Raw genomic sequence first — 13,195 nt, 5'->3', positions numbered from 1 at the left:
ATAGGGATAGCCATCTCAGAGCCTTGCCATTTGTTCAAGGAGAGTTGGGTTGAAGCATTAGGTTGCTAAGAGAGAGACAAACAATTGCTTTCATGGATGACTGGTTTGACTTGAGGATTAACACAATTGATTTTTCATCATGAGCAAAAGCTATTGGTTTTCTACCCAAAACATGTTGGAATCGATTTGATAAACACAAGAGACAAGCAAAATAGTTAAAATAGTGTGGCAGTAGCAGGAACAGCTGCATTTAGTTGGCAAAACCTGGTGCTTTTTACATTAAATTATGGGGGGAAATGCAAGTGACGACAAGTGGCTAATTTCTCTAAACGGGGGAAAAAACATCACCAAATTCACTGAGAATTCATTTCATGAAATGAATGAACAAAACTCCAAGCAGCAGCTTCATACTACTTTTCAACCATAGAGAACTGATACTGTATACTGGCCATTGGGGTGGGCTTGAGGTGGAGTGTGGGGGGTCCGTGGGTGGCTTTTGACAATTTATTTGGATTCCTTAAATCATTGTTAAGAAGAGATTTGCTGAATTTCGGTAGTTCAATGCTTCCCTTGTATCCACCTTCTGGCTATTGGGATAAAATCCATAGTGCGGTCTCAAAATGTATTTGGCAAGGAAAATGAGCCCAGATAAAATTAAACTTGCAAAGCGGGAAAGACGTAGGAGCACTACCCATACCAAACTTTAAATTGTATTTCCAGGCACTAGCATTTCGCCCCATCCTAAATTGGTTTAGACATGATTCTTCTGACCTCTGGCTGAGTATAGAGAGAAATATGGTGCCTCCTATTGCCCTGGAAGAGGTGGTCTTCAATGATATCACTTAAACAACGTAAACTACGCGTCGGTCCTATTATTTCTCACAATTTCTAATTTGGCGCAATATTTTAAAACTATACAACTGGGAATCAAAATGGCATACCCATTCTCCACTATTTCACAATTCCTTGCAATCTGGAAGGCATCCTTTTGCATCTCTTTTCCCCCGTCCCCCCAAATGTGGAATCTGTACCCTTGCCAATATCATGGACAGTAATGGTGAGAACATTCCAAGATTTGAAAAGACACATTATCAGGCAACTTCTCCAATGATGGAATTGATCAATTATCCCAGAAGGACTGGTTTCTATATCACATTCCTTCATATGATGTGGGAGTGCCCTGCAGTTAAATGCTTCTGGGACAAAGTCACAAAATTCATTTTGAAGTGCATGAATTTAAATATTCAGCTTTTTGGATTGTCATGTTGCCCTCTTTGGGTACAGCAAGCCCCATCCCCCTCTCCCTGTCTCCTACCCCCAGGCTGCTGTGGTCAGAGAGGTAAATTCCTGGAGGAGCTAATCTGCTCATGGCCAAAGTATAGAGACAGAGTGAATTTTCAGAGTGGACAAAGGAATTTCTTCCACCTCACAGAACTTGAGGTCCGAACAACATTTATGTTCTGGAGAAAGTAGAAAAGATCCGTGAAGAATCCAGCTATGAACTGGTCCATTTGGTACATTTTTGTGAAACTCATGGGAGAGTCTTATATCCTCTGTCTTCCCCTTAATCTCTCAAGCTCACACTGTCTGCTCTGACCCCCTCACTATATTTCTCCTTTTCCCTTTCTCTCTCTGCGATGAACAGGAATTCCAGAACTCAGCACTGCTGATTAAGCCAAAACATTTACAAACATGCACACACACACATGCATGCATGCATGCATACTCATGTGATAGTGTGCATCAACTCATTGTCTGCTAAGAGAAACAACAGGTTCAGTTTGCACAGCCTTTTTCTTTGCTCTCTCTACAGGGAGGTGCAGACAGGGCCTACAGTATAATTAGACATTTAAGTGATAATGCCAGAGATGCCGGTGTTTGGAGGATATATTGGCATGGGTATAAGGCACCCATGCCAATAGAGTTTGCAGTCTTTCCAGCTTCAGTTTGAAGTGATTGTGTTAGCTGTGTTGTTGTCTAGCACCTCTGAACAACAGTGTCCTGACGATTGAGCAAATGTTCTATTTCAGGCTAAATCGCGCCACATTAGCTCACTGTTATGGTTGTATCCAAATAGCCACTAGAAAACAGCTTAACTTCTTATGGCTGGGGGGCAGTATTGAGTAGCTTGTATGAATAAGGTGCCCAGAGTTAACTGCCTGCTACTCAGGCCCAGAAGCTAAGATATGCATATTATTAGTTGATTTGGGTAGAAAACACTGAAGTTTCTAAAACTGTTTGAATGATGTCTGTGTATAACAGAACTTGTATGGCAGGCAAAAACCTGAGCCCAGGTGTGTCCCATTTCGCTGACGACCCTCCCAGCCCCGCCCACAGACATCCTACTAAGAAAAACAAGAGCAAACTGAAAGAATTCGGCAGACAGAGTGGTAGGGTCGTCACACAACCGAACCAGTCGAACGAAAGGGCCTCAGGATCTCGTCAAGGTATTTTTGTGCATTCAAATTGCCATCAACAAAATGCAGTTGTGTTCGTTGTCCATAGCTTATGCCTGCCAATATCATAACCCCACCGCCACCATGGGGCACTCTGTTCACAACGTTGACATCAGCAAACCACTCGCCCACACGATGCCAAATTCTGTAAAAGAACGGCTTATGGTAGAGAAATGAACATCACATTCTCTGGCAACAGCTATGGTGGACATTCCCGCAGTCAGCATGCCAATTGCACACTCCATCAAAACTTGGTTTTTACTTTTGAATTACCGTTTTATATTTTTTCCTCTTGCTCAACTTTTCTTTCATTCAACGTTTTCACCCCCAATGTTTTATCTGGACGAGGTTCATCAGGACCTCCACCAGTCGAAACTAAGTAATAACATTAATATTATGCCTTCTAATTAGAGGTCGGCCGATTAATTAGGGCCGATTTCAAGTTTTCATAACAATCGGAAATCTGTATTTTAGGACACTAATTTGGCAGCTTTAAAAAAAAAAATGTACACCTTTATTTAACTAGGCAAGTCAGTTACGATCACATTCTTATTTTCAATGATGGCCTAGGAACGGTGGGTTAACTGCCTTGTTCAGGGGCAGAACGACAGATGTTTACCTTGTCAGCTCGGGGATTCGTTTTTGCAACCTTCCAGTTACAAGTCCAACGCTCTAACCACCTGTCTCTCATTGCACTCCACGAGGAGCCTGCCTGTTATGCGAATGCAGTAAGAAGCCAAGATAAGTTGCAAGCTAGCAATAAACTTATCTTCTAAAAAAGAATCATAATCACTAGTTAACTACACATGGTTGATAATATTACTAGTTTAACTAGCGTGTCCTGCGTTGCATATAATCGGTGTGCATTCGCGAAAAAGGACTGTCGCTGCTCCAACGTGTACCTAACCATAAGCATCAATGCCTTTCTTAAAATCAATACACAAGTATATATTTTAAACCTGCATATTTAGTTAATATTGCCTGCTAACATTAATTCCTAGGGAAATTAACTATGGAAATTGTGTCACTGCTCTTGCAAGAGTCAGGGTATATGCAGCAGTTTGGGCCGCCTGGCTCGTTGCGAACTGTGTGAAGACTATTTCTTCCTAACAAAAGAGAGCCAACTTCACCAAACGAGGTATGATTTAACAAAAGCGCATTTGTGAAAAAAGCACAATTGTTGCACGACTGTACCGAACCATAAACATCAATGCCTTAATACACAAGTATATATTTTTAAACCTGCATATTTAGCTAAAAGAAATCCAGGTTAGCAGGGAATATTAACCAGGTGAAATTGTGTCACTTCTCTTGCGTTCATTGCACGCAGAGTCTGGGTAAATGCAACAGTTTGGGCCGCCTGGCTCGTTGCAAACTAATTTGCCAGAATTTTACGTAATTATGACATAACATTGAAGGTTGTACATTGTAACAGCAATATTTAGACTTAGGGATGCAACCCATTAGATAAAATACAGAACGGTTCCATATTTCACTGAAAGAATAAACGTTTTGTTTTCGAAATGATAGTTTCCGGATTTGACCATATTAATGACCAAAGGCTCGTATTTCTGTGTGTTATGATGTTATAATTAAGTCTATGATTTGATATTTGATAGAGCAGTCTGACTGAGCGATGGTAGGCAGCAGCAGGCTCGTACGCATTCATTCAAACAGCACTTTCGTACGTTTTGCCAGCAGCTCTTCGCAATGCTTCAAGCATTGAGCGGTTTATGACTTCAAGCCTATCAACTCCCGAGATTAAGCTGGTGTAACCGATGTGAAATGGCTAGCCAGTTAGCGGGGTGCGCGCAAATAGCGTTTCAATCGGTGACGTCACTCGCTCTGAGACTTGGAGTAATTGTTCCCCTTGCTCTGCAAGGGCCGTGGCTTTTGTGGAGCGATGGGTGACGATGCTTCAAGGGTGGCTGTTGTCGATGTGTTCCTGGTTCAAGCCCAGGTAGGGGCGAGGAGAAGGACGGAAACTATACTGTTAATGCTAAAGTGCCTATAAGAACATCCAATAGTCAAAAGGTATACGAAATACAAATGGTATAGAGAGAAAGTGCTATAATTCCTATAATAACAACCTAAAACTTCTTACCTGGGAATATTGAAAACTAGAAATCACCAGCTTTCATATGTTCTCATGTTCTGAGCAAGGAACTTAAACATTAGCTTTCTTACATGGCACATATTGCACTTTTACTTTCTCCAACACTTTGTTTTTGCATTATTTAAACCAAATTAAAACAGGTTTCATTATTTATTTGAGGCTAAATTGACTTTATTGATGTATTATATTAAGTTAAAATAAGTGTTCATTTAGTATTGTTGTAATTGTCATTATTACAAATGATTTTTTTATATTTTTATATATATATATATATTTTTAACAATCGGCCGTTTAATTGGTTTCGGCTTTTTTTGTTCCTCCAATAAATCGGTATTGGCATTGAAAAATCATATTCGGTCGACCTCTAATATGGATCATGTCTGGTATCTTTTATTTCAGCTCATGAAACATGGGACCAACACTTTACATGTTGCATTTATATATAACCTAACATCCAATTCGGACCATGAGTTTGACATGAGGAATCCCAACAACTGTCTAAAGCCACCCACGGCCTCCCTTGTTCAGAGGAATTTGTCATTGAAGTTGTTAGGTTTATGTCCCATCTTACCAGGTTCTGACAACTAGATGGTGGTGTTCCTGCTATGAGCTCTCTCTCCCCCCCCCAATGTTAAAGGGATAGTTAACCCAAATAAAAAAATGACATTGGTTTCCTTACCCTGTAAGTGGTCATGTCCAAATCATCCTTAAGTATCTAAAAACTTGATTAAGTAACATACATTGATTTATACAGATTATTTGGATATGAAGTGTGAAAATGCTAATATAGGTACTTGCATTAGATTTGTGCCATAAATGCTAAAAAGCTAGCACGTGAATCAGTGGCCAGAAAAACAAAAACATGGGTTGCCATTATACCTTTTCGAAAAACCAATGTCATTTGGGTGAACTTTCCCTTTAATATTGAGACAGTGGGGGGGAGCACCATCTAGTGGTCGAAACATGGTAATATCAGGATGGGATACAAACTTCAATGACAAATGTTTCTGAACAGGGGGAAATCACCACATTCACTGAGAATACATAACATAGCATGAAGAAACAATACTCAGAGCCACAGCTCCATAGTACCTGCCAGACAGAGAACTGATACTCGCTGTTGGGGTATCCGTGGGTTGCTTTTGACCATGATGTTGGATGCCTCAAGTCTTACTCACTGTTAGAGAAAAAAGTTTGTATTTGTACCAATGTTAGGTACTATATTTTTGTCTCCTGGAAGACAAAAGATGGATAGCAGATGGAGGAGTTGGCCAGCTAACAAGGTGTTTCCAAGGCCTGGGGTTGGTGGAGTTCTGCTGCATGTTTCAGAAGCTGACATTCAGCGCTGGCAGGACCTGCAGCACTGCAGCCCTAGCCTGGTTCCAGATCTGTTTGTGCAGTCTAGCCACCTCCATTGTTACAGATAGTCTTGTTAAAACAAGGCTTCTAAGATGAGGGAGGGAAATGTGACTACAGTGAATGAGTTAATTAGACCACCACTGTAAATGAAACCCTGGTACTCTCATAGCCTGGTCCCAGATCAGTTTGTGCTTTCCAATTCCTGAGCTCATTGTTATGCCAAACAATAGGAGTTGGCAAGACCGCACAAACAGATCTGGGACCGGGCTAGGACACTTCAGCACACAGCAGAAATGGTGGCATGAACCGAGTGGGCTGGGCTGCCTGTCTTGGCCTTGTTGTTCCAGTACAAAAAGACAGACCAGCAGTTATTAACATAACAGCATATAAAGTGGCAGTCAGTGGGTATTGAACAAAGCCATCCTGTTGATGTTGTTTGGCGCGCGCACACACACCATTACACCAATCAAAACATGGCCAGCAGCACACAACAAGTGGAATGTATTCAGAACAGTAGAGGGCTGGATGGTGGATCACTCCATTCGGATGGAGAAATACAATAAAGCGGATTTTATTTCAATGAGTAATCTTATGCGAGTTTCAGGCTGTGCCTGGACAACAGAGTACAACATAGTTACATAGCTAAAAAGGACAATTGTTTCACAGTTCAATCGAATGTTGCAAAAGCCATAGTCAAGAAGTCTAAAACATGTCATCAAAGTGCCAAACGTAACAAAACTGAAAGCATAATTGTGTCCACGGTGGGAGTATTTGTGCACCCGCTTATAACCATATTGAAGAGGATTCATTACATAGGAGTATAAGTGCACCCACGTATTACACTTAACCATATTGAAGATGATATGTGGGGATCATTCATTATGTAAGCAGAAGGATTGAGGGCCTTCATGTCTGACTGAGCAACATCATAAAGCAATAGGTAATTTCAGTTGATTATATAATGTGATCACGTGTCAGGACATTTTCTTTAGCAGCTATATGATAAAATGGCACAGAGAGAGAGAGAGGGTGGAAAGGTTTGTTCCAAGTCCCCCAGCCCTATACTTCCTGCCCCACTCTTAGAAAAAGAGAGCTACCTAAACCATAAATGGTGTGTAGAACCCTTTTTGGATCCAGGTAGAATAGTCCACTAGCCCCAAGCAACCCTATCCCCCAGCAGAGTGGAGAATTTTTTTCGGGAGCAGTTCAGTTGAGGCTGAATTACAGGGACTGGGTGGGGATGAAAGACTTGTCGTTCTGTTCCCTCTGTAGCAGTCAGACATTCCATTTCTCATTCTAGAACACGGAGGTCTACTCTGACCTGCAGACACCTGAAGCTGCCTAGCGACTCAGGCAGACCTCCAAGACACTGCTGGCCTGGCAGGATTGTATAAGAGCATTCCAGCCCAATGTTATTACTTCCCGTTCACTAATGGCATAGAGGGCACCGGATGGTGGAAAGCAGAAAGCCTGTGCTGCTTCAAGCTTCAAAAAGTAGAAGCACTTCTAGGCCTATATTATGCACTCCCTCCTTCAGTGGTAAATATTTTCTCTTCACAGCAGCAGCTGTTCCCATCCCGGTCTCGGCTCCTCTCATTTGAGGTGCTCTCTATGTCATGTCGAGTGCTTTTCACGGACTGAACAGAAGAAGTGTGAATGGGAAAAAAAGATTGCATGATGGTGCTGAAATGCTGAGACCAAGATCACAGATGTATGTGAACCATGCGGCAGCGCATTGCCATCTGCTCGCAGAGAAACTGGCTACATTTCATTATTCAAGTCTATCTGTAACCAGGTTCCCATCCAACCATTTCATGCAGATGAATTAGCCCACATGAGAAAAAAAAAGTCAAGACAGGTCTGATGGAAAGAGGAAATGTCAGTACAATTTCTTAATTGTCAATAGAAAATTTGAATTTGTGGGATCTTTGTCTAAAATGAATTATGCTGTAAACGCCTTTATGCTCAACAGTTGATATAACCACCATTATACTGTATCTTAGTAAACTTGGAGTCACGCGATATGTTGTGTGGTCCTCCCACTACGACTCAGGAAATAATTCAGTTCATTAGGCTACAGAATAAATCATTTATGATGAACTTCACAGGGTGGTGAAAGTGCACAGTGACGAGCTTGATGCTTTCCAATAAATTATTCTGGTGACAAAATGAACGATCCTGAGCTGCCGTTGGACAAGTCAAAATAATCTTGCTTTATCCATAATAATCTCCATGTAGGCTGCTCCTCTCACTGTATCTGTGAGATGTTTGCTAGAGTGCGCGTGCCAAGAACAGAGTGGGTACCGTTGCTACAGTTGAAGTCTGAAGTTTACATACACTTTGGTTGGAGTCATTAAAACTCATTTTTCAACCACTCCACAAATATTTTGTTAACAAACTATAGTTTTGGCAAGTCACTCAGGAATCTACTTTGTGCATGACACAAGTAATTTTTCATGGCTTTAGAAGCTTCTGATAGGCTAATTGACATTTGTGTACCTGTGGTTGTATTTCAAGGCCTACCTTCAAACTCAGTGCCTCTACACTAGACATCATGGGGAAATCAAAAGAAATCAGCAAAGACCTCAGAAAAAAAAATAGTAGACCTCCACAAGTCTGGTTCATCCTTGGGAGCAATTTCCAAACGCCTGAACGGCACGTTCATCTGTACAAACGATAGTACACAAGTATAAACACCATGGGACCACGCAGCCGTCATACCGCTCAGGAAGGAGACGCGCTGTCTCCAAGAGATGAACGTAATTTGGTGCGAAAAGTGTAAATCAATCCCAGAACAACGGCAAAGGACCTTGCGAAGATGCTGGAGGAAAAGGGTAAAAAAAAAAAATCTATATCCACAGTAAAATTTGTCCTATATCGACATAACCTGAAAGGCCGCTCAGCAAGGAAGAAGCCACTGCTCGAAAACCATCATAAAAAAAAGCCAGACTACAGTTTGCAACTGCATATGGGGACAAAGATCTTTTTGGAGAAATGTCCTCTGCTCTGATGAAACAAAAATAGAATTGTGGCCATAATGACCATCATTGTGTTTGGAGGAAAAAGGGGGCAGCTTACAAGCCGAAGAACACCATCCCACCCGTGAAGCACGGGGTTGGCAGTATCATGTTGTGGGGGTGATTTGCTGCAGGAGGGACTGGTGCACTTCACAAAATAGATGGCATCATGAGGCAGGAAAGTTGTGTGGATATACTAAAGCAACATCTCAAGACGTTAAAGCTTGGTCACAAATGGGTCTTCCAAATGGACAATGACACCAAGCATACATCCTAAGTTGTGGCAAAATGGCTTAAGGACAAAGTCAAGGTATTGGAGTGGCCATCACAAAGCCCTGACCTCAATCCTATTGAAAATGTATGGACAGAACTGAAAAAGCGTGTGCGAGCAAGGAGGCCTACAAACCTGACTCAGTTACACCAGCTCTGTCAGGATGACTGGGCCAAAATTCACCCAACTTATTGTCGGACGTTTCGGCTACTGAAACATTTAACCCAAGTTAAACAACAAGGCAATGCTACCAAATACTAATTGAGTGCGTGTAAACTTCTGACCCACTGGAAATGTGATGAATGAAATATAAGCGGAAATAAAGCAATCTCTCTATTATTCTGACATTTCACATTATTAAAATAAAGTGGTGATCCTAACTGAATTTTTACTAGAATTAAATGTCAGGAATTGTTCAAAACTGAGTTTAAATGTATCTGGCTAAGGTGTGTGTAAACTTCCGACTTCAACTGTATATAACGGCAACAGTTTTTGTAACAAAACCTTATGTTAAATGCAATTCAAAACGATTTAATTGAACTGAAAAAGTAATTTTTACGTGCATTACATCATCACACACAGCCTTTTATCTGCAACAATTCTGTTGGGAAAATGTGCATATTGTTTTATGCATATTTAAAAATATTTGCATGAAAATCTGTCAAAAGCTAGGCGTCGTCGAGTCGGTTACTATGATCATCTTCCAATGGAATCCAATTCCCTCTGCCAGTGACATATTAGGATATCAGTCTGAATGGAATTAAGCATGCCACCTGAATAGATCAGGTGTACTACTTAACCTGTTTCATAGCTCCTAAAGCTTACCGCAAAGATCACGGATGACGTCAAATGAGGAGGACCAGGAGTAGCGTTCTGCCCCCTGCTCAATGATGTAGGATGGGAGGGTCTCGAGCTCATATGCCCCCCTCTTCTTCCAATACAGGAACATGGTGACCAACCCGTGTCTCCCTCACTCTCAACCCTAACCATGGATCTTAACAACCTCAACCTTATGTAAATAACCTAAATTCTGTCCCCGATCACTGCAGTAGACTGACCCTCATGCCACACACCAACATTAAGCACTAGTCTACCAACAACTACCTATATCTTACCTACATCAAACCCATCTTAACAGAGTCCAACTCAACGCAGTCCAAATCTTGCACTCTGCCAATAGCTTATTCAACTTCATTCAAAAACTGCACCTGCAAAACTAGGCAATATTACCTCATCCAGCTCAACCACTAAACACTTGCTTTGAACCTTCTCTCCAAGCCATGTGCCAGAGCTACTCACTTCAGGTCCAACTGGGCATACATTAGTCAAGATGTCCTTCTAACTGGGTTTCAATTAGCTCTCTAAGGAAACCGAACCACCGTCTTGGTTTGGAACAGCGTTACTCATATCACTAATAATAAACAGACGGCTGACACCTGATTTATCAGAGCCCTCCAGGATCTGTATTGAAGATCCAACCCAGCAGGAGAAGACTGGTCTAAACTCTCAATGCAAACTGTGCTCCAGGTCAAAATCCTTGAAGAATCTGACATCAGATGTTCATAATCCACAACCATCAACTAAAGACCATTTCCATGGTCTTGATAACGTCTCTTCCTGTTGCTCCTTCTGTCGTCCCGGGGTTAAAGTGTTATAAGCATCCAAACAAAGTCAAGTCCCCTTCCAACATCCTCTTCCAAGCCATTCATTTGAGTTACTCCTGAGGAGTTCAAAACACACCCTGATTACCGCTCACACAGTTGTCTTCCCAAGGTACTTTGTTACTGCTACCTAGTAGTAACTGTTGTCAGCATCCCTTCATAGATTTAAAATGTAGCAATGATAAAGTTCTCAACTTTCTAACATCTTCTGTGCGACAAGCTGTTGAGTGTCATAGCCCATGTAGGATGTGTGGACGATAGAGGGGCATTCAACCCACTCAATCAAACAAGTGATGTATTCATACAGAGGTGAGTTGCAATGCATGCTGGGACTGGCAGTCTGGGCCAATGGCTTTCTAACTGACACAAAGATCTCTTTTAAAAACTCACTCCTACATGGAGAGTAGAACTTTGTTTTGCGCAAACTGTAAAAGCCTGACATTTTTCTGCATTAATTGGGCTTGCTAGAGCCTTGCTCTTTGTCTCCAGAAAGATTAATTGTTTTTAGGAATGCAACACGTCTAATGTCTGGGTTCATCTATTTCTGCAGAGGTACAGTATTAAATTACAAACATTGAGAAACAGTTTCCCAGAGAGAAGACAGATGCAGAACCAAGCTCTTTTGTGAAGAGGCCACAGACACATCCTCTGCTCTGCAAACAGAGGATGGGTTAAAACCAGACCAGTAAGTTATCAGTCTATTGGCATACCATTGCTGAACAGTTGATTCACTGTTATTATACATCTATAATAGAAAGAAATACTGCAAGAACGCGCTCTGCTAGCCATGGAAGGGAGGGACAATGTCACACAAAAACCAAAATATCCAAATTTGGGATGAGAAATTAGAGGGTAAGATGGGAGCCCATCTGCTCTGTCGCTCTGCTTTGGGCTTTGCAGACATATGGTAATAATATTGAAAAGCTTTGAGCGCACTGCTGCTTGATTTTTAATGAAGAGACCAGTCATTGGCTACAGCATGAGGACTAGGGGCTGCTGCGGCACAAAGGTCTCTTTCCATCCACTTCATGCAGAAAAAGGGAACAAAACTCAAGAGGCATTAGTCTCCCATCCCTATCATCATGTCCCAAATCAAGTCATTAACCATATATATATATATATATATATATATATATATATATATATATATATATATATATATATATATATATATATATATATATATATATATATATATATATATATATATATATATGCCAGGAGAACGCTACCTGCCCAATGCATAGTGCCAACTGTAAAGTTTGGTGGAGAAGGAATAATCGGGTGGGGCTGCCCCTTAGTTCCGGTGAAGGGAATTCTTAACGCTTCAGCAGACAATGACATTCTAGACGATTCTGTGCTTCCAACTTCGTGGCAACAGTTTCAACTGTTTCAGCATGACAAGCATGACAGCATGACAACTGTTTCAGCATGACAATACCTCCGTGCACAAAGCGAGGTCCATACAGAAATGGTTTGTCGAAATCGGTGTGGAAGAAATTTACTGGCCTGCACATAGCCCTGACCTCAACCCCATCGAAAACCTTTGGGATGAATTGTAACGCCGACTGCGAGCCAGGCCTAATCTCCCGACATCTGTGCCCGTCCTCTCTACTGCTCGTGGCTAAATAGAAGCAAGTTCTCTCAGCAATGTTCCATCATCTAGTGGAAAGCCTTCCCAAAAAGAGTGGAGGCTGTTATAGCAGCAAAGGGGGGGACCAACTCCATATTCATGCCCATGATTTTGGAATGAGACATTCGACAAGTGTCCACATACACTACTTGACCCAAAAGTATGTTTCAGTCTTTTAAAGAGGACATGTCATCATGCTGCCCGTCCAGTTGTCTTGTAGCTGACAAACAATATTGAATGACCTAAGATGGTCTGCCAACTGCACCGGATGTCATTCATTAGAGTAAAGTAGCTTGTCCAGGGGAATCACTCCTACCAACTACCAGAAGGCTATATAGTCTATATGAATTATTTCCTCAGTATACTTTGAAGTATTAAATGGAGCATTTGAGGAGGAGTGAGTGTTTGATTGAGGGTACAAAACGGTAACTGGGAGAGTGTCTGTGTGTGTACCGGAGACGTAGTGTGTGAGTAAGAGTGTTGACAGAGGGAGTGCAGTCGAGCCGAAGGGCTTATGCGTGCCCACGTGGAGGTGGTTTGGGGTTATATTTAGAAAGGTGGCCCATCAAACAGGGAATAACCCGACACTACCCAGCTGCAAAGAGCAGTGCCAGGAAAGCATCCGGACAATTCCATGGTAACAGAATGAAGTTGAGACGCAAATGTGTTTTACTTTGGCATA

The 13,195-nt window shown here is 41.7% G+C and overlaps 1 protein-coding gene across 3 annotated transcripts in view; it reads right to left on the bottom strand.

Moving 5' to 3' along the window:
* LOC109908246 (pleckstrin homology domain-containing family G member 5) overlaps positions 1-13,195 on the bottom strand; it is a 120,339-nt gene that overhangs the window by 89,233 nt on the left and 17,911 nt on the right. Inside the window, exon 1 of one of the 3 annotated variants that reach the window (XM_020506830.2) lies at positions 10,045-10,663. The exons of the other annotated variants lie outside the window; for them this stretch is intronic. Coding sequence (XP_020362419.2) covers positions 10,045-10,168 — 124 coding nt within the window. The 5' untranslated portion in view covers positions 10,169-10,663. Of the gene's footprint in view, positions 1-10,044; positions 10,664-13,195 lie in introns of those variants that run through there. 3 annotated transcript variants of the gene reach the window in all.

The sequence above is a fragment of the Oncorhynchus kisutch genome, linkage group LG17, assembly GCF_002021735.2.
Source record: "Oncorhynchus kisutch isolate 150728-3 linkage group LG17, Okis_V2, whole genome shotgun sequence".
NCBI lineage: Eukaryota > Metazoa > Chordata > Actinopteri > Salmoniformes > Salmonidae > Oncorhynchus > Oncorhynchus kisutch.
This window is presented reverse-complemented; position numbering and strand designations above follow the sequence as displayed.